The 22663-nt window shown below is 36.4% G+C and overlaps 2 protein-coding genes across 2 annotated transcripts in view; both read left to right on the top strand.

The window, feature by feature from the left end:
- The first annotated feature begins 1432 nt into the window (after positions 1–1432).
- Positions 1433–5089, top strand: LOC130053668 (cysteine-rich secretory protein 3-like). The gene is made up of 4 exons (XM_056161056.1): positions 1433–1573; positions 3559–3649; positions 3745–3884; positions 4994–5089. Exons 1-4 carry the CDS (start codon positions 1433–1435, stop codon positions 5087–5089), a joined length of 468 nt encoding a protein of 155 aa, XP_056017031.1.
- Positions 3841–22663, top strand: part of LOC125674523 (peptidase inhibitor 16-like) — a 33300-nt gene continuing 14477 nt past the window's right edge. Inside the window, exons 1-11 of the mRNA XM_056159317.1 lie at positions 3841–3884; positions 4994–5085; positions 6414–6496; positions 6953–7057; positions 8641–8760; positions 9296–9418; positions 10922–10950; positions 11811–11886; positions 11992–12083; positions 18650–18740; positions 18840–18979. Of these exons, the coding sequence (XP_056015292.1) occupies positions 6430–6496; positions 6953–7057; positions 8641–8760; positions 9296–9418; positions 10922–10950; positions 11811–11886; positions 11992–12083; positions 18650–18740; positions 18840–18979 (843 nt within the window). The 5' untranslated portion in view covers positions 3841–3884; positions 4994–5085; positions 6414–6429. The remainder of the gene's footprint in view (positions 3885–4993; positions 5086–6413; positions 6497–6952; positions 7058–8640; positions 8761–9295; positions 9419–10921; positions 10951–11810; positions 11887–11991; positions 12084–18649; positions 18741–18839; positions 18980–22663) is intronic.

Genomic DNA, 22663 nt, shown 5'->3' with positions numbered 1-22663 from the left:
TGACTGCAAGTCGAAGACTCACCCAGATGACAAAGGACCAAGTAAAGGTCCCCAAGTGTCTGTTGGACTCGGATCTTTAATTGAAGAATGTGGGTTGTTCGTCAGTGTCAATATCCAGGGTGAGAGGACAAAAGTTTTGGTTGACACCGGGGCTACTGTTACTCTCGTGTCGGCAAGATTGTACGAGAGATTGTCAGAAACTGTTAGACCAAACCTACATACGGTAAAGCAGACCATTATGTCTGCCAATGGTACTCCACTGTCTGTCAGAGGGAAGGCGGAGTTTAACTTTACTATTGACAAAAAGATCTACCACAACGAAGCTGTTGTGACCGACATCAAGGTAGATGGCATTTTAGGTCTTGACTTCCTAAAGGCAAACAGCTGTACAATAGACATGAGCAATGAAGTGCTGAGCATTAACGGAAAGGATATCATTATGTCAATAAAGGGGACACTAGGCTGTTTCCGCGTTACAACAGTAGGGGCTGTGAGTATTCCCCCAAGAAGCGAGGTCATTATCCAAGGGAAAGTATGTGTGCCAGATGGATTAAATCTGCCAAGATGCGATAGTATAGTAGAGCCAGTATGCAAGGAGACTATGAAAGCAGGTGCATTGACCGCAAGGATGATTGTGTGTCCACGGGAAACAGTTCCTGTAAGGTTGATGAACGTCAGTGAGGAATCCAAGGTGTTGCATACAGGGACAGTTGTAGGACAGTTGACAGGAATTGGAGAAGTACAGGAAAAGGCTCTGTATGACGACATATTACCACCCAAAGAGCTACGTAAGGACCTTGCCGATTTACTCAGAAAATCGGAAAGCGGGTTGACTTCTGAACAGAGACAGAAGGCGAAAGAGTTTCTCTTTAAATATGCAAGCCTGTTTGCAGAGAATAACTTTGACTTTGGCCGAACTGGGATAGTCAAACACCATATTGAGAACAGATTCTTCTGCAAACAGTGTGACTATTCCACAGACAAGAAGATTAATTATCTGAGGCATGTCAAACGAAATCATTCAACAAGACAGAGTGAGAAAAATGACCATCCCTCGTGTAGCAAGGTGACGGAGGATACATGTGACGACCATACTGTAGAAGATACGCAAAGTAGTGAGAACATTTCGTCTAAAGGGACTGAAGGAGACAATGATGGATCTGCATCAGAGGATGATGACGCGTGGTTGGCTGAAGACCCAGATGTTAGTATTGGGGAGGCTATAGAGACTGTGCAGCTTGAAAGGAGAAGTCAGGCGACAAAAAGGCGATCAACATGTGATCCTACTGTTAGGAAGAGAACTTCTCCAATGCCAGTATACAGCCCAGCACCACCCAAGGTAGCTCGACCTTGTTCTATTATGATTGAGTCTGAGCAGAGAGATCCTCCTGTCCAGTCGGCTAGGTCTGCAGACTTGTAGACAGAGAGAGACATGGTAGACTCCTGTACTCAAACAGAGCCAGTCCGGTATACAAAGTCAATAACTACAACCACCATTGTCAGAGAGAATGGGGGAAAAAGTCATCACCGTGAAGAAGGAGAAAATGTTGTAGAAAGCAGACTTGTGACATGTGTAATAGAACAGATAGGCTAACATTTGAGCAGACAGTTCAGCAGTCTCTAAATTTTTCATTTATATCTGTGTAATCTAATCTTTGTTTTGTGCCAAATAGTGCAATGTTATCTTGTGAATATTGTCATGCGGGACGCATGAGCTTCAGGGGGGAGAAATGAAGCGGTTGAGAGTTACTCCCCTTTGCAGTATTTTGTAAATCAAGAAATCATTGTATATAATTTAATTAACGTGTTAATTGATTAAAAGATATTACAAGAAGGAATGTTGTATGTATATAAATAAGATGAAAATGAATGTTTGGTTCAGATGAGCAAAGTAAGCTCAAAAATCGGATTCTTGCCTATAGAAAATTATGCTTATTGACGTAAAGATTATTTATGTACGAAAATGGCCGGTGTGCTAGGGTGTGAATTGACGTGTTCAACTTGCATGACGACAAATTCTTGTCAGACTTAATTATAAACTAGAGACCATAGTCGTGAGAGTCAGAACTAGTACTAATGTAAGTAGTTATCATAGTTATACTACTGTTTGGCAAGTGCGGGTGACCAAGTGATCACAGAGAGCCAAGTTGACTACGGTTCGTGTGGCTATACGAGTGTTTGCATAAGCCAAGTGGCAAGTGCGGGTGACCAAGTGGCAAGCTACCAAGTGGCAAGCTGCCAAGTTGTGTGAGTAAGCCAAGTGGCAAGCTGCCAAGTTGTGTGAGTAAGCCAAGTGGCAAGCTGCCAAGTTGTGTGGGTAGCCAAGAGGCAGCACCTTGATTAAAATAGGCATAAGTGATTTCTCTTTGTTAATTATAGCACTAGGCAAGTGACACAAGCATATCTGTATATTTGAATTTGTTTTACACTAGACAAGTGTCCATTATCTGTATATTTTGCATTCGTTATTATCCTTATAAGACTTGGACAAACCAAGTACGATCCCAAGGAGATCGCTCGGGTCTCGCACGTTACAGTAACAATGTGTAGATAACAAAAAAGAATGATTAATAAAATTGCTTGAATAAAATAATTTAAAAGTATTGTGATTTTCACAATAAGTTTGATCATTTTTATTATATTTTTTCCCCGAAATGCACCCGTGACAGTAGGTCTATAGTTGTCAATGCTACATAATTAATCGTATTATAATTTAGGTCTATCTAACTTCTCCAAAAATAAATTTAATAATAATTGCTCTGTTTATTTTAGAAAAGCAACAACGCTAATTACAGTTGTTTACAGAAATGGCATTACCAAATAGTGTTTAGACAGTGATCCCATGTAAACATTATTTACTCGCAAATTTATGCAGATTTCATACTCGCTTTCCTTGCTACATTTGGGTCGCTATTTGTATGCACTGGTGGCTAAAAGATATAAGACTCGGGAAATTTGTCAACATCGAAATAAATGTTATTCATGGTAAATAAATTAGGCCCTAAAACCCGAGTTTTTAAAAATATCTAACACTACTATTACAACAAGTTGATCGACGAAGGTCGCATATGACGTCACTGTACCACGTGACTACCTATCTAATTAACTAGGCTTTTTGAAATCGGGGCTTAGATTTAAGTCCATATTGTGACTAATTATCGCAATACTTCAATGAACGAACTATTGCAATTAATTTCTATAAGCATAAGGAAGACAAAATGCATATAATTCTGTATACTTTGAAAACACGAGATGTGTCCTTTAAGAAATCTTTGCTTGACTGACATCATTGATGAAACTTGTCACAAGGTCAATGGTCCAATTAGTCTGAATATAATAATTTTCCCCCTCAATATCTTTTAAGAACTCTTTGTTTAAAAAATATCAAATTTGTGTTAATGGTGTCCTATAAAGAGTAAAATGTCAATGTTGATTTTGAGGTCACAAGGTCAATTATGCATGTCACTGGGCTACTATAACCTATAGACGAAAATAGATTCTTTCGTAATAATTAATGAATGTATAATTATGAACAGAGGTAGATTTCTAATTTTGTAGAGTTGGGATGATGATGTTGCACTAGTGGCACAAAAGTGGGCGGAGAACTGCGAGTTAAAGCATGACGGGAATTATCAGAGGCGGATCCCAGGCAAGACTACTAAATATTCATCTGTCAATTATATAGATTTCCAACCATACTAACTGTAAGATCTTTATGTACGTGATAAAGATGTTTCATTTTAGGGCGATTTTCTACGGGACAGAATTTGTTGTGGGCAAGATACAAATCTACTTGGAATGTCACCATCTACTCATGGTATGCTGAGGTCTATGAATTCACTTATGGAAAACCAATTCCGCCAGGAGTTGGTCACTATACTCAGGTAAAATGAAAATGGGTGTGTGTGTGTGTGTGTATGAAATATCTTTGTCTCTGTATTTGCATATTTGTGTATGTATCTATGTGTCGGTATGTCTGTGTGTTCTGAGTGATTGATTGATTGAATATTGTTTTACGTCCCTCTCGAGAATATTTCACTCATATGGAGACGACACTACTGCCGATGAAGGGCTGCAAAATTTAGGTCTAACCTCGGCGCTTATGGCCATTGAGCAGGGAGGAATCTTTATCGTGCCACACCTACTGCGACACGGGACCTCGGTTTTTGCGGTTTCATCCGAAGGACCGGGGCGGTCGCCTCTTACGACAAGCAAGGGGGTACTGATGACCTATTCTAACACGGATCCCCACGGGATGTTCTGAATAAAAGGCAAAGATAACGAGCAGTGATCAATCTCATAATATATTTTTGTATCTATGTATATTTATGTCTATGCATGTGTTTGTCTGTCCATGTGTCTACATGTTTCTGTGTGTATGTGTGTTTGTGGCTCACGGCGGGTGTGACCGGTCAACAGGGGATGCTTACTCCTCCTAGGCACCTGATCCCACCTCTGGTGTGTCCAGGGGTCCGTGTTTGCCCAACTATCTATTTTGTATTGAGTTATGAGATTGATCACTGTTCGTTATCTTCACCTTGTATATGTGGGTTTTTTTATTTGCATGTTTCGGTATGTCTGTGTGTTTGTGTATATGCATGTGTTTTTGTATGCATGTTTCGGTATGTCTGTGTGTTTGTCTGTGTCTGTATGTTTCTGTATATATGTATGTCTGTGTGTTTGTGTGTGTCTATGTCTGCATGTTTCTTTATGTCTGTGTATATGTGTTTGTCTTTGTCTGAATGTGTGTGTGTATGTGTGTTCTGTGTATATGTTTGTATTGATGTGTGTTTGTATCTTTGCACATGTTTGGTTGTGTCTGTGTATATCTATGTATGTGTTTTTCTGTGTATAGAGGTTTCTACATATTTGTGTTTCTCTGTGTGTCACGAAAGTTGGTTATCAATATTTGATTTTAACCTTGTTCACTGACCCCGACAGGCCCTTCAGAATATTAGAGTAAGTACTATTTGATTTTGATTTAATTTTACAGATTGTATGGGCAGACTCCATAAAAGTGGGTTGTGGCTACGCCCACTGCCAAGCGAAAGGAGTACACTACTATGTGTGTAATTACTCTCCAGCGTGAGTAGTCAATATTACTATACATCAGTCAATATCACTATATATCAGTCAGTATCACCATACATCAGTCAATATTACCATACATTAATGACTATCTTCAGACATTAGTCAATATCACCATAAATCAGTCAATATATCAGTCAATATCACCATTAGTGATTATAATCAAACATTAGTTGATATAAGCAAAAATTGGCCAATATCATTAGTCATCAGTCAATGTCACCATACGTCAGTCAATATTCCCATATATATATATATATATATATATATATATATATATATATATATATATCTTTCAATATCACCCTATATCATTCAATATCACCATACATCAGTCAATATCACCATGTATCAGTCAATACAACCAATAACTGGGCAATGCTTAGACAAGACAAAACCCGCAAACATTGTACAATCAGTCATAAGTAATCAATAGAATCAAACATAAGCAGTACATCCAGACCTTTATCTAATCGATTTAACCAGACAGGTGGTCAAGATATAAATAATCACTACAATCAGCTATAACTTGGCAATAACCAGAATGATAATAATAAACTCCAGATTGTCAAATAATGAATAAAGATTGGAACCTTCCAACTACATCAGTATATTTCTAATCACATTCTTCCGCTCTGGTTTCCGGTTACTGTGGCGGATCTGGAGATGGGGCGGATCTGGAAAGGGAAGGCGGATAGAGAGAGAGAGAGGGGTTATGGGAATTGCAACCCCACCCCTTTGGTTGAATATTTGTTTTTTGTTTTTTAAAAAACATTTCTTTTCCATTTCTGCTCTTCTTGGATGCTTAGGTGAAAAAGGTACAAACTTTGGGGCACCCCCATTTGAAAGTTTTCTGGATCCGCCATTACGTTAACAAATCACAAGATAAGGCTAGACTTTGTTTTTTAGTGACGTGAACACAGTTTTACAAATGACAAACAAATTCTCGGATTGATACAGGTGCAAGGTGAAGATAACGAACAGTGATCAATCTCATAACTCCTATAAGCAATACAAAATAGATAGTTGGGCAAACACGGACCCCTGGACTCACCAGGGGTGGGATCAGGTGCCTTGGAGGAGTAAGAATCCCCTGTCGACCGGTGAAACCCGCCGTAAGCCCTATATCCCGATCAGATAAACGGAGTTATTCAAAATCAGTGTGCCAAGATCGGTCTAACAATCGGTATGAAACACTGGGCACACCAGAGGTGGGATCAGGTGCCTAGGAGGAGTAAGCATCCCCTGTTGACCGGTCACACCCGCCGTGAGCCCTATATCCTGATCAGGTAAACGGAATTATCTGCAGATATTATCTTTTACAGAGGGAATTCTTACAATATGCAGCCATATAAAAACGGCACCAGCTGTGCTGACTGTCCCAACAGATGTGAAAATAACCTTTGTAGTAAGTATGAGGCAAAATGTATTTAAGGAGATGCGTGACGTTTGTCAATAATATATAATGTTTGGTGAGATTCATTTACGTCCGATTTTGTTTCTACAAAATAATATTGATCTATATTACCATATCTTCATAGTTCCTGATTGTTGCAATTAAAAACATAAACTTAGCTCTGATGTATTACTGTAAGTTGTATAAATGGACATCACCGGTGTTCAATGCAAGGTGAAGATAACGAACATTAATCTGATTCGAAAATGATACAGATAATTATGATGAAAGAAAAGAGTTTTGGAAAAAAATATCAGAATTTCGTTAATTTTTTTTAGAAAGAGTGTGCATATATATATGAGGGACGCGAAGCTGATGATTTAATAGAGTTATGAAGTTCAATCGAATAATGTCTTCCTCTCGGCTTGTCCTGTAGCCCTATGTACATTATTTGGTGCTTTCTTTCAGATTGTGATGGAGTGGTTTGTGAGAACGATGGAATTCTGGACTTGACCACGTGTACATGTCATTGTTCACTGAACAGACCTTACTATACCGGCAGCCAGTGTTCACGTGAGTGATTTTATTGTCCCAGTAAGTAAATTCTTACCATTTCACTGCTCACTGACACTGTAATCTACTACGATCGATATCAAATGAGGAGAAATCTACAACACTCAATGCTGCCAATGTACTACCGTAAATTCTCCCACGTCGACTACTGTACTGTACACTCGGTAGATACTGACAACTGTGGTAGATCCACTTTTGAAAGCGTAAGAGAGGGGAACCACTTATGAATACCAAAGATAAAGGGTAGTCCTTGAAAAATAAGCATCTGAATAAGCAAATAAGCACTAGAGGATGACATTACTCAGACACTTAGCATATTATTTTCAAAGTGGGACCAGCTGGAGAAGTTGACCTCATAATTGTTCAAAACAAATGACAAGTAAAGGAAAGAAGATAAAGAAAACCCACGAACAAACAAAGAAGTAACCACTCCCAACCCCCAACCCAAAAAAGAAAACCAAAAAAAAAAAAAAAAAAAAATCCCACAAAAGAAAACCAGAAAATAAGAAAACAAACAAAACAACAATAAACAAATGATAATAAACAAAGCCAGAAAAAAAAAAAAAGTTTCCCTTTAGTTCTATTTCTCCCTTCACAATTATTCAAAATCCTGAAATCGTAGGGAGGGAGACAATTTCCACATCATAAATTTCAGAATCTTATCTAGGAGAGGGGACGTTCAATTTATGGGATCAAACATGCATACTTACATTTCAGTTCCACTGCATAAAATAGGATGGGTGAAGGGATCCATTATAGATATACCTTACTTTGCATGTAAAGATAAAGGATAGGGAATGTGGCAATCCCAACCCTCGATTCGATGTGCTTGTTTTTGGATTCATTATTGCAACTAATCAAAAGAATCCTTCATCCTTAAATAAAAACTTACGACAGACAGGCTGTTTATATATATTAGTAATATTCCCCGTCCTTTTGTTTACTAAAAAGGTTTATGTTATGAAAAAGAAGAGAGAGAGAGAGAGAGAGAGAGAGAGAGAGAGAGAGAGAGAGAGAGAGAGAGAGAGAGAAAATCAAAACAATGTTTAACCTGAGTAAATTCGGATGTCTTCTAACCCTTCGTGATAAACTCTTTCTCTACCGGCACATGTTAGAGTTTTGTTTGTGATTAATTTTGATATTTATTGTAACTAATCGTAAAACTTATTATGGGTAACCATGGCGTTAATTGTGACATTTATTGTAACTAATTGTGACGTTTATTGTGATTAATTGTGACGTTTATTGTAACTAATTGTGACGTTTATCGTGATTAATTGTGACGTTTATTGTGATTAATTCTGACGTTTATTGGAACTAATTGTGACAACCCATCAAGTATATGTGAGTAATTGGGATGTTTATTGTGACTAATCATAGCGTTTACTTTGACTAACCGTGATGTGAATCATTGTATCTAATTTTGACGTTTATTGTAAGTAATTGTGAAGTTAATTTGAAGTCATTGTGACGTTTATTGCAACTAATTGTGACGTTTATTGTAACTAATTGTGACGTTTATGGAGAGTAGCCATGACGTTTTTTGTAATTGGGAGGTTTATTATGAACCTCTATTTTTACAGTGAACTGCTCCGCTCTGACGCCTGACCCTTCCTTCTGTACGTCTTCAGTATCCATCGCCCAGTGTGCCCAATACAGTAACATACCATACACGTGTCCCGTCCTTTGTAAAGTGTGTAACTGTAAGTATTATAGTAACACACCATACACGTGCCCCATTCTATGTAAACTGTGTAACTGTAAGTATTATAGTAATCAATAGGATTATCCTTGAAGTGACCGAATCTCCGTGAAATGTCATTTTATTCTTATTGTTAAAGAAGGTTTTATGCATTATCACTATTTGATTTGTATGTTTTATTTCTTGCTCAACTTAGAACATTTTCAAAGCTTTGTAACAATGGTATTGTTATTCAATGGCATTGGGGTTATAATATACAGTGTAGGCACATTCTTACGTACGTAATATTCTCGTGATTAAAGTGGTCATAATATCATTTATTTTCTAGATTGGAGTTTATTTCTTAATTCTACACCTAACTTTCTGCGGAATTCCCAGCCGTTAAAGTAGCCGCGCTGTATCTAGCTGTATTCATCCGTGTGTTGTTTACAACTGCAACGCATTCATGAGAAAATGTATTGATATATACAGACCAAATAGTTTATATTTCTATGGAAAGAGAGGTTACTGAATATATGTTTTTCACATTCTTGCAGACAGCCTATCGTCTGTAGCGGAGATAACAACAACGCCCTCCACCTCTACCTCCATAATGACCACAACGGTACCTTTGACGTCACACATTGCACAAACAACTACACATTCATTAGTAAACCCAGGTAAGAATGTTCTTACATCATATGATTGAATAAAACTTTTTGAATGCCTGACCGGTCGCGGTGTCTCAGTGATTTAGCGTTAGTTTCGTAACCGGAAGGTCGTGAGTTCGAGCCACACTCGTGCCATAGCCGCATCAAACTTAAGTTGTAAACATAGGTTACGAGTGTTTTCTCGCCAAACGCTCAGCATTTAGAAGTAAGAATCACGGGTCTTTAGGATATCACCTTAAAACGGAGGTCCCTTGTCGCGGTAGGCGTTGACACCCTATGTGATTGAATAAGCCCGTGCTTTGTGATTGGCTGTGATCCAACAAACATTTCTTTCAGCTTCGTATTCGGCACTGCTAATGTACCGTATATAAACCGGACAGGGGTTGGAGTAGGTACCCTGTTAGTGAATCTCTATGTGTTTTATATTCAATATCCATTACAGGTAGTAAACTATAAAAATAATATCTATGAAAGGTGAAAATAACTAACAGTGATCCATCTCATAACTCCTTTAAGTAATACAAACTAGATAGTTGGTCAAACACGGACCCCTGGACACACCAGGGGTGGGATCAGGTGCCTAGGAGGAGTAAGAATCCCCTGTCGACCGGTGAAACCCGCCGTAAGCCCTATATCCCGATCAAATAAACGGAGTTATCCAAAATCAGTGTGCCAAGATCGGTCTAACAATCGGTATGAAACACGTCAGACAGCATTTGACCCAAATGACAGGTTGTATTGACGAACTAGATCGTTATAACGACTATAGAATTTGCGAAATGCTGACTTCAATCGAAACTGTTGAAACCCCTGTACCATCAACTTGTATGTCAGTAGCTTGCCTCGATTCAAACACTGACTAAACACAAAACAAGCTCTTGCGTATCGAATCAGTTCAGATATATAAACACCATATGCAGGTGATAATGGAATATTGCTACATAAATATGGGAAGTTGACGATGGAGAAGTTGAAATCATTCCGTTTGTCATAAAGTTAAGATGTCAGTCTATTCTAGTTTTAATTCTTTGTCCTCTTAGTTGTTTATCAAATACATATGTGTTGATATGAGGGATTCGATATTGCGAACTGATACACTCGAAATGACTATAATTTTTTACAGTCAAGAACAATGTGTATATGATTTAGTTCTTCAAAAATGGAGACATATCAATGACTGATATTTGTTTCATATTTTAAAATGGGAGAAAATAGCTGCTAACATCTTTAGAATTGTATACCGTTAAAATGAAGGGGAAAGGTACATTATGGGATGTATTTTACATCAGTAAGACTTCTTCACAATATTTTTCAACTGCACGATAGTTATGATTTAAGTATGTGTTTAATATCTTTTTACTGAATCTGGCTGACAATCTTTCAACTAGAAAATGACTTAAAGAATTGTCAAGTCTTACAGTTCGTTATTTTTATGGCCTGTCATAAATTTGGCTGGGTATAGAGTGTTTGTCATGTCTGTCTTCTTTTCATTGTGTTTGATTTGTATTGTAGACGTGATGTCCATCGTTTCATCGGGACAGGTATGTAATTTTTTTTGTTACAGCCTAGATATTAATATGAATCAACATTTAAAAAAATCAATGGCTGGATAGCATGTTCGCTTCATAATAGGGAAATCCCGGATTCAAATTTTGATTCCGGTACCGTCAAACCTCAGACGTGTAACAGATAGTGACCGTATCTTGTTTAAGCGCCTGATATTGGGAGCAAGTCACGGGTATTTTGGATGAAAAGTGAAGATATATCTATGTCAAAATATGTGGGACTTTCCCTGTTGACCTCTCATCGTCGGATACCCTTAGTTGATTTCGCTTAAGTTTTCTCTGTACTCGGAACATAGATACTTGTATCTGTAAAAAAAATCACGCTTGGTTCCTCTCACCGCACGGAGCGCAGACACGTGTTTCTGTAAATAGGTGTCGGTGTCACTGAGAGAGGAAAGAAATGTAATCAACCGTGACTATCCGTCTACTGTGACGTGAAAACTTCTCAAATGGTACAGAAAATAACAAGATATGTTTATAGAAATTTAAATTTATCATACACAAACGTTTTTCAGTCTCGAAACAAATACAGCCATGAGAATTGTTCTGCGGATTAATACCAATTGTATCACGATATATATTGTATTGCTTTATTACAAATCGTTATCACTAGTTTCATAACAAATTTTGATTGATCGTTTCATAATGAATTATTCTTTTCATCATGATTAATAGTTTTGTATCAGATTGTTTGATATAATCCACTGTTGAGTTCTGCCATTTTAATATTGTTAAATTCAACTCATTGTTGATTTCTGTCTTTTTATACTCATCGAGCGACGACTATTTATCGAGGTTCTTACTTTGTCGTTTTGATGAATTTTTGACCATTTCAGAAGTGTGAACCCAGATTTACGGTCATAGAAAACCACAGCGCATGTCTGAATAAATCCGCGGAGGTGGGAAGCAGTGGTGAGTGTGTGCTATCATACCATGAACCAGTTTACGATATAATGAACTCCCATTTTGTAAATAAAAAGTCCCCAAGCTCTATTTTTGCATTTTACCTATCCACAGGCGTGACAGAGGTTGAGAAGAAAGCAATAGTCGACAAACACAATTTTTTGAGGTCCCGGGTGAATCCCCCAGCCAAAAATATGATGAAGATGGTGCGTAAAATTTGTTTCTTACGTACAATGAACAGGAGCGGATCCAGAAAATTTCAAAAGTGTGGCGTGTAACGTATTGTGATTGATACTTGAAGCATTGTATATTTACGATTACTTGTCTTTCAATTAAGCATAATTATTCAGGACTATAAAAATGAGTCAGCTAAATAATAATAATAATAATGTCCTTTATTTAAACAGGATAGCACAATTAGTTTTTAGCTCACCTGAACCGAAGGTTCAAGTGAGCTATTCTGATCACATTTTGTCCGGCGTCCGTCTGTCTGTAAACTTTTCACATTTTCGACTTCTTCTCCAGAACCACTGGGCCAATTTCAACCTAACTTGGCCAAAAGCATCCTTGGGTGAAGGGCTTTCAAGTTTGTTCAAATGAAGGGCCATGTCCCTTTCAAAGGGGAGATAATCACAAAAATGCAAAAATAGGGTGGGGTCATTTAAAAATCTTCTTCTCAAGAACCACTGGGCCAGAAGAGCTGAAATTTACCTGAAAGCTTTCTGACATTTTGCAGATTCAAGTTTGTTCAAATCATGGCCCCCGGTGGTAGGATGGGGCCACAAGGGGGGATCAAAGTTTTACATACAAATATATAGGGAAAAACTTTAAAAATCTTCTTCTCAAGAACCACTAAGCCAGAAAAGCTGAGATTTACATGAAAGCTTCCTGACATAATGCAGATTCAAGTTTGTTCAAATCATGGGCCCCTGGGGTTGGATGGGGCCACAATAGGGGATCAAAGTTTTACATACAAATATATAGGAAAAATCTTTAAAAATCTTCTTCTCAAGAACCACTAAGCCAGAAAAGCTGATATTTACATGAAAGCTTCCTGACATAATGCAGATTCAAGTTTGTTCAAATCATGGGCCCCTGGGGTTGGATGGGGCCACAATAGGGGATCAAAGTTTTACATACAAATATATAGGAAAAATCTTTAAAAATATCTTCTTCTCAAGAACCACTAAGCCAGAAAAGCTGATTTTTACATGAAAACTTTCTGACATAGTGCAGATTCAAGTTGATATGGCCCCCGGTGGTAGGATGGGGCCACAAGGGGGGATCAAAGTTTTACATACAAATATATAGGGAAAAACTTTAAAAATCTTCTTCTCAAGAACCACTAAGCCAGAAAAGCTGAGATTTACATGAAAGCTTCCTGACATAATGCAGATTCAAGTTTGTTCAAATCATGGGCCCCTGGGGTTGGATGGGGCCACAATAGGGGATCAAAGTTTTACATACAAATATATAGGAAAAATCTTTAAAAATCTTCTTCTCAAGAACCACTAAGCCAGAAAAGCTGATTTTTACATGAAATCTTTCTGACATAGTGCAGATTCAAGTTTGTTCAAATCATGGCCCCCGGGGATAAGATGGGGCCCCAAGGGAGGGGGGGGGTCAAAGTTTTACACACAAATATATAGGGAAAAACTTTAAAAATCTTCTTCTCAAGAACCACTAAGCCAGAAAAGCTGATTTTTACATGAAAACTTTCTGACATAGTGCAGATTCAAGTTTGTTCAAACCATGGCTCCCGGGGATAAGATGGGGCCCCAAGGGGTGGATCAAAGTTTTACACACAAATATATAGGTAAAAACTTTAAAAATCTTCTTCTCAAGAACCACTAAGCCAGAAAAGCTGAGATTTACATGAAAGCTTCCTGACATAATGCAGATTCAAGTTTGTTCAAATCATGGGCTCCGGGGGTTGGATGGGGCCACAATAGGGGATCAAAGTTTTACATACAAATATATAGGAAAAATCTTCTTCTCAAGAACCACTGAGCCAGAAAGGCTGATTTTTACATGAAAACTTTCTGACATAGTGCAGATTCAAGTTTCTTCAAATCATGGGCTCCGGGGGTAGGATGGGGCCACAAGGGGGATCAAAGTTTTACATACAAATATATAGTTAAAATCTTTTTCTCAATAACCACTGAGTCAGAAAAGCTGATATTTACAAGAAAACTTTCTGACATAGTGCAGATTCAAGTTTGTTCAAATCATGGTCTCCGGGGGGTAGGATGGGGACACAAGTGGGGGAGGGTCAAAGTTTTACATACAAATATAGAAAAAAGCTTTAAAAGAACCATTGGGCCAAAGAAGTTGACATTTACATGAAAGCTTTCTGACATAGTGTAGATTCAAGTTTGCAAAGGGTAGTTTGGGCCATAATAGGGACCAAGGTTTTACATGCAAATATATATGGAAAATCTTCTGATATTGGCCAAGGTGACTCAGGTGAGCTATGTGGCCCATGGACTTCTTGTTTGTTTTTGTTTTTTTATATATATAATTTCATCATTTATTAAAAAGTATACATACTATTTGGGATAAAATATCATCGGATACTCCCTCTTAATTCTCAACAATGGTGCCAGAGGCCCATTGGATTGAATGTATTTTATTATGATTATCATTTTATATAAGGTATATATATAATTTATATGAAAATACATAATATTAAATATTTTTCGAAGTCATAAAAATATCATATACAACGTTAATGTAGATATATCAACAGTAGAATAACATAGAAATTACTCAAGGAATAATATATAAACAATGTAGTCTTAAGTTGACCGTATAGTTATAATGATAAATATTTAAGGATAGTATATACTGGTCTCTTCACAGCAGTCAAGTTACATTAATTTACAAAGATGTTCAAAAAATTTATGCTCTTTTGCATTTATATACTTCAATACTGATGTATAGAAACATAATGATTTTTTAACATGATTATACATATTAAAAGTCGTTTCACTTAAAGAATCTAATCTACATAACATTTTATGTTTGTATATTCTGTAGGCTATATATGTAATAAGTAAATTTAAGGATTTGGTTTTATCATTTTGTTCTAGAAAAAATCCAACAACAATGTTTAAAACTAGTTTACATTGTGGTCCTGAAAACATATATACAGACAGCAGTATTATACAGATACAATATAAAATAGTATATGAAGGTATGTTGTATACATACATGTATGCTATTTACATATTTAAAACTGAAAATAGATTAATAAACAAATAAAAATAAAACTGAAAATAATCAAAAACAAATCTATATGGTTTTAATTTCCTGAATGAAAAAAATTCTAAAATAAGCGGATTTAAAAGTTTCCAATGTTGGGTAATATTTTAAAAATTCTGGTATATTATTCCATACCTGCGAACTGTAAATTGTAAAAGATCTTCTAAAATAATATGTCTTTGCTCTCTGGATATATAATGAATTACTTTGACTTAATCTGGTAGATCTACTGCTAATTTCATGAACATACTGAAAAACATCTAAATAATCGGGGGTTAGACTATGTAAAACTTTGAAGACAAGAATGATAGTTCTATATACAAAATAGTCTGACAGAGGCATCCATCTAAGTTGCTGCATCATTTCTGTTGTAGGTGTATAAAAATTTCTATTTAAAATCACTCTAGCAGCTCGCTTTTGAAGTTTGCATAATTTGTAAAGCCCATCCTTGTTTTTCATATAGCTTTAGATTGCAGCCCTTTGAACTTTAAGTCATGCCTCTAGCTCTTGCATTTTGTAATTGGCCCCTATCTAATCTGCAAATCCTGTCAGTTGCTGATCCATTCTTTTCAAAAAAGATCGACCCACACGTAAAAGTGAAGTATTCACCAATATACTCAACCATTTTGGGTGCCAAATCTGGAGTTTTACTATATATGTCAGTAATTTCTTGTTTTATGGCAAAAAATGAGTTTGTGTGTGTGTACATGTGTGTGTGGGAGGGGTCTAAATCCTCTGACATTTGTCTTCCCCTCCCGCGCTTTTATACTGGAAGAGTCAGAGGGTCAAATTTAAAAGAGGGAATTCAGCGACTGATATTGCACTAAAGCCTATAGTAAGTAAGTAATTTGTAAGTAATTTATTTCCAATTTTGGGTTCGGGGGGGGGGGGTGCAAAGAGTGCAAAGTTCATATACATAAATCTTTTTTTTTTAAAGTGATTATCCAAAAGATAGATAAAGAAATAAAAATTACAAATCCATCATAAAACAACGTTTCTTAATAATGAACAGCTATATGTAATTGGCAAATTTTGCAATAATATTGTTCAATTCGTTGCTTTTAAGCCAGATAAACTTTCCTCTGTTACATAAAATTCTTGCACAAAATGTCCATGGACTCTATGAATGGTGTTCTTAGGTGTTGGTATGCTATACAGTCAAATACAAAATGGAATTCATCCTCTACACAGTCAGACTTGCAGACAGTACGTTTTCTCTCATTTACATGTGTTTGTGTGTAATGTCCAGTTCCAATAGCCAAAGAATGAGAACTGATTCTAAAATTTGTGAAACACTGCAAAACACGAGGATTACGAATTACGGAAAAATATTTTTCTCTGCAGAATCTTAGTTTTGAATAATGCATAGGTTCGTAGTTTACCATATTGTTTGTCTGCATTGTCTGAGAGTATATTACATCACTGATATTTAATTCTCTCATATAGCTTATAACTTGTAGTAACAATTGAAACAATATGTAAAGAATGGAGGAAATTCGAACTTTGAATAGATTTTTCTCTCCGATCTATGACGTCTCTGTTTACAATTTTTTTTATGTTTCAGAAAGCTTAACTTATATCTTAATCAGTGGCATAAGACATTTTTAAAACGTAGATAAATGTAGTGTTCTGTGGTAATGACACATGTAGTTAAAGACCCATCTCATGACCATACGGTCAGTGAAAATGTAGGCGGAGCCTAATCTAAACAGATGTTATTTACCTGGAGTGGCCAGGGTCTACTAAAGTGTTTTAATTGCTATATCCCATGGCACTCAAAGAAATACACAGAGGCAGAACATGGTAGAAATCTACCTGTCCATGCTTTTTTTATAGTTTTGATATACACAGGACCTGTCTCAGTGACCTCTGCAGAGTTTCTGTGGTCATAGTGTTTGAATAATGGTTGTATTCCTAAGGGTAGCTGACAAACATTTTACACCCACCCCTCTTTCTCTCTCTCTGTCATTGACTCAATGATAATTTCTGTTATAAATATAGAGGTATCGTAAATTGATGACATAAATTATTTCAATAGGTTACAAGTTTTAAAACTTATTGTGCAAATTATTGTTTAATTTCTGATTGTGTAATTTATAATACATGTACAAGTATATAAAGAGGGGAAATTACAATTATATTGAAATTGCATTGTTCAGGGGCCTTTTTAAAAACAATTGAATTACAAGAAAACAGCAGTTGTGGACAGGTCATTTGCTATCAAAACTCAGGTATACTGGGCTTCCTCAAGATCTAAAGAATGCCTGTAGATACTGGCTGTTATTGTTATCAAAACACCTCTCTGGGGTAGCCCCAGACCACAGTGTCTGCAGATGTCACTCCACCTGAGATCTATTGTTAAATGTTTGATTGGCAGGCAGCTTACAATTTGGGGGTGTCAACTTAAAATTGGGTCTTTAAGTTTCCTGAAACATGAAAAAATGTAAAAAGAGACGACATAGTTATTCATTGTTTGAATTTCTTTTATTGTTTACATATAGGTTATCGTGGAATATCCTTGACCCAGGCTCGTATGGTTGTTTCCATACCTTGCCTACATGCTGTAATTTTATTTCACAGAAATCTAGCTTCCGACACGCAAGGATTAAGTACATGTAATTAAATGTCTATTATACATTTAATAGAAATATTTGTATAGCGCCAAATTTTACAAGTTACCCTAAGGTGCTTAGCAGTATAAAATGATAGACATAAATGTGTACATTAAAAATTAGAAGGAAAAAAATAACATGACAAGGAGTAAAATAGACTGGAAAACTATTACTACATAGACATAACACAGATCAATTGTTTTTGCGTATGTATAGAAGAAGACGGAAATGAATAGAAAGACTAACTTGGTCATTTTAACATGTGTTTAAACATATATCAAAAATGGCAGATGCATCGAAAAGTTTAAAGCACAACCAAATTAGTCAATCGTGACCTTAAACGACCTTTTTACCGACTAATGAAGCATCACCTTGAATTAAGTCACCTTCTCTCCATTCGATTTCTACAAATGATCCACTTGTAAAATAACCATCTGACTATCGTTGGTTCTTTATCCTACCAATGCCTGCTCGGTTTCTAAGGGACCCGCATTTTACATACTAAGCGTTTAGCAAAGAAGCTATCAATGCATATTTTATGCTCCTCGAAAAATGTGGCATGCTAATGGTTTCTACCTGTCGGTCGGTCGGTAGATCAGGTGTTGTATTGTTGTTTGCTCAATATCTTAAGAAATTTTAGTTTGACTGAAATCAAACTTGTCACGGGGTCAATGGTCAAACTACTCTGAACACGATATTTTTTTCTGCTCTATATTGCTTAACAGACATCAAATTTACACTGGATTCCTATAAAGAGTAAAATATATCTGTTGATTTTGAGTCGACAAGGTGAATTGTGAATTTCACTGGGCTACTACATCCTATGAATGAAAAACATGTTTGTAATAAAGAACCAATGTACAGCTATGAACAGAGATAGATTTCAAATTTTGTAGAGCTGGGACAATGATGTTGCATTAGTGGCTCAAAAATGGGCGGAGAACTGCGAGTTAAAGCATGACGGAAATTATCAGAGGTGGATCCCAGGCAAGACTACTAAATATTCATCTATCAATAATATAGACTGCGATTTGCAAACACATTGACTCTAAGATCTGTCTACGGAATAAAGATGTTGCATTTCAGGGCGATTTTCTGCGGGACAGAATTTGTTGTGGGCAAGATACAAATCTACTTGGAATGTCACCATCTACTCATGGTATGCTGAGGTCTATGAATTCACTTATGGGGGACCAATTCCGCCAGGAGTTGGTCACTATACACAGGTAAAACGAAAAGGTGGATGTGATTGTGAAACGTGTTAGTATCTGCATGTATCTGTATAATTATTTGTGTTTGTATATATGTCTACAATGTGCATGTTTCTGTATACCTGTGTTTGTCTGTGTCTACATGTTTGTATGTTTCTGTATACCTGTGTTTGTCTGTATCTACATGTCTGTATGTTTCTGTCTGTATACCTGTGTTTGTCTGTGTCTACATGTTTGTATGTTTCTGTATACCTGTGTTTGTCTGTATCTACATGTTTGTATGTTTCTGTGTATATACCTGTGTTTGTCTGTGTCTACATGTTTGTATGTTTCTGTGTGTATACCTGTATTTGTCTGTGTCTACATGTTTGTATGTTTCTGTTTACCTGTGTTTGTCTGTGTCTACATGTTTGTATGTTTCTGTGTATATACCTGTGTTTGTCTGTGTCTACATGTTTGTATGTTTCTGTGTGTATACCTGTGTTTGTCTGTGTCTACATGTTTGTATGTTTCTGTATACCTGTGTTTGTCTGTATCTACATGTTTGTATGTTTCTGTGTATATACCTGTGTTTGTCTGTGTCTACATGTTTGTATGTTTCTGTGTGTATACCTGTATTTGTCTGTGTCTACATGTTTGTATGTTTCTGTTTACCTGTGTTTGTCTGTGTCTACATGTTTGTATGTTTCTGTGTATATACCTGTGTTTGTCTGTGTCTACATGTTTGTATGATTCTGTGTGTATACCTGTGTTTGTCTGTGTCTACATGTTTGTATGTTTCTGTATACCTGTGTTTGTCTGTGTCTACATGTTTGTATGTTTCTGTATACCTGTGTTTGTCTGTGTTTACATGTTTGTATGTTTCTGTGTATATACCTGTGTTTGTCTGTGTCTACATGTTTGTATGTTTCTGTGTGTATACCTGTGTTTGTTTGTGTCTACATGTTTGTATGTTTCTGTGTATATACCTGTGTTTGTCTGTGTCTACATGTTTGTATGTTTCTGTGTGTATACCTGTGTTTGTCTGTGTCTACATGTTTGTATGTTTCTGTGTGTATACCTGTGTTTGTCTGTGTCTACATGTTTGTATGTTTCTGTGTATATACCTGTGTTTGTCTGTGTCTACATGTTTGTATGTTTCTGTGTGTATACCTGTGTTTGTCTGTGTCTACATGTCTGTATGTTTCTGTGTGTATACCTGTATTTGTCTGTGTCTACATGTTTGTATGTTTCTGTGTATATACCTGTGTTTGTGTGTACATGTTTGTATGTTTCTGTGTGTATACCTGTATTTGTCTGTGTCTACATGTTTGTATGTTTCTGTGTGTATACCTGTATTTGTCTGTGTCTACATGTTTGTATGTTTCTGTGTATATACCTGTGTTTGTGTCTACATGTTTGTATGTTTCTGTGTGTATACCTGTGTTTGTCTGTGTCTACATGTTTGTATGTTTCTGTATACCTGTGTTTGTCTGTGTCTACATGTTTGTATGTTTCTGTATACCTGTGTTTGTCTGTGTCTACATGTTTGTATGTTTCTGTGTGTATACCTGTGTTTGTCTGTGTCTACATGTTTGTATGTTTCTGTATACTTGTGTTTGTCTGTGTCTACATGTTTGTATGTTTCTGTGTATATACCTGTGTTTGTCTGTGTCTACATGTTTGTATGTTTCTGTATACCTGTGTTTGTCTGTGTCTACATGTTTGTATGTTTCTGTGTGTATACCTGTATTTGTCTGTGTCTACATGTTTGTATGTTTCTGTATACCTGTGTTTGTCTGTGTCTACATGTTTGTATGTTTCTGTATACCTGTGTTTGTGTCTACATGTTTGTATGTTTCTGTGTATATACCTGTGTTTGTGTCTACATGTTTGTATGTTTCTGTGTATATACCTGTGTTTGTGTCTACATGTTTGTATATTTCTGTGTATATACCTGTGTTTGTCTGTGTCTACATGTTTGTATGTTTCTGTATACCTGTGTTTGTCTGTGTCTACATGTTTGTATGTTTCTGTGTGTATACCTGTGTTTGTCTGTGTCTACATGTTTGTATGTTTCTGTGTATATACCTGTGTTTGTCTGTGTCTACATGTTTGTATGTTTCTGTATACCTGTGTTTGTCTGTGTCTACATGTTTGTATGTTTCTGTATACCTGTGTTTGTCTGTGTCTACATGTTTGTATGTTTCTGTGTATATACCTGTGTTTGTCTGTGTCTACATGTTTGTATATTTCTGTGTGTATACCTGTGTTTTTCTGTGTCTACATGTTTGCATGTTTCTATGTGTATACCTGTGTTTGTCTGTGTCTACATGTTTGTATGTTTCTGTATACCTGTGTTTGTCTGTATCTACATGTTTGTATGTTTCTGTGTGTATACCTGTGTTTGTCTGTGTCTACATGTTTGTATGTTTCTGTGTGTATAACTGTGTTTGTGTCTACATGTTTGTATGTTTCTGTGTGTATACCTGTGTTTGTCTGTATCTACATGTTTGTATGTTTCTGTGTGTATACCTGTATTTGTCTGTGTCTACATGTTTGTATGTTTCTGTATACCTGTGTTTGTGTCTACATGTTTGTATGTTTCTGTGTGTATACCTGTGTTTGTCTGTGTCTACATGTTTGTATGTTTCTGTGTGTATACCTGTGTTTGTGTCTACATGTTTGTATGTTTCTGTGTGTATACCTGTGTTTGTCTGTGTCTACATGTTTGTATGTTTCTGTGTGTATACCTGTGTTTGTCTGTGTCTACATGTTTGCATGTTTCTATGTGTATACCTGTGTTTGTCTGTGTCTACATGTTTGTATGTTTCTGTGTATATACCTGTGTTTGTGTCTACATGTTTGTATGTTTCTGTGTGTATACCTGTATTTGTCTGTGTCTACATGTTTGTATGTTTCTGTGTGTATACCTGTGTTTGTCTGTGTCTACATGTTTGTATGTTTCTGTGTGTATACCTGTGTTTGTCTGTGTCTACATGTTTGTATGTTTCTGTGTGTATACCTGTATTTGTCTGTGTCTACATGTTTGTATGTTTCTGTGTATATACCTGTGTTTGTCTGTGTCTACATGTTTGTATGTTTCTGTGTGTATACCTGTGTTTGTCTGTGTCTACATGTTTGTATGTTTCTGTGTGTATACCTGTGTTTGTCTGTGTCTACATGTTTGTATATTTCTGTGTATATACCTGTGTTTGTCTGTGTCTACATGTTTGTATGTTTCTGTGTGTATACCTGTGTTTGTCTGTGTCTACATGTTTGTATGTTTCTTTATACCTGTGTTTGTCTGTGTCTACATGTTTGTATGTTTCTGTGTATATACCTGTGTTTGTCTGTGTCTACATGTTTGTATATTTCTGTGTGTATACCTGTGTTTGTCTGTGTCTACATGTTTGTATGTTTCTGTATACCTGTGTTTGTCTGTGTCTACATGTTTGTATGTTTCTGTGTATATACCTGTGTTTGTCTGTGTCTACATGTTTGTATATTTCTGTGTGTATACCTGTGTTTGTCTGTGTCTACATGTTTGTATGTTTCTGTATACCTGTGTTTGTCTGTGTCTACATGTTTGTATGTTTCTGTGTATATACCTGTGTTTGTGTCTACATGTTTGTATGTTTCTGTGTATATACCTGTGTTTGTCTGTGTCTACATGTTTGTATATTTCTGTGTGTATACCTGTGTTTGTCTGTGTCTACA

The sequence above is a fragment of the Ostrea edulis genome, chromosome 3 (genome assembly GCF_947568905.1).
Source record: "Ostrea edulis chromosome 3, xbOstEdul1.1, whole genome shotgun sequence".
Classification (NCBI taxonomy): domain Eukaryota; kingdom Metazoa; phylum Mollusca; class Bivalvia; order Ostreida; family Ostreidae; genus Ostrea; species Ostrea edulis.
Note: the sequence above shows the minus strand (reverse complement) of the source record. Positions and strands in the feature narration are given on the sequence as shown.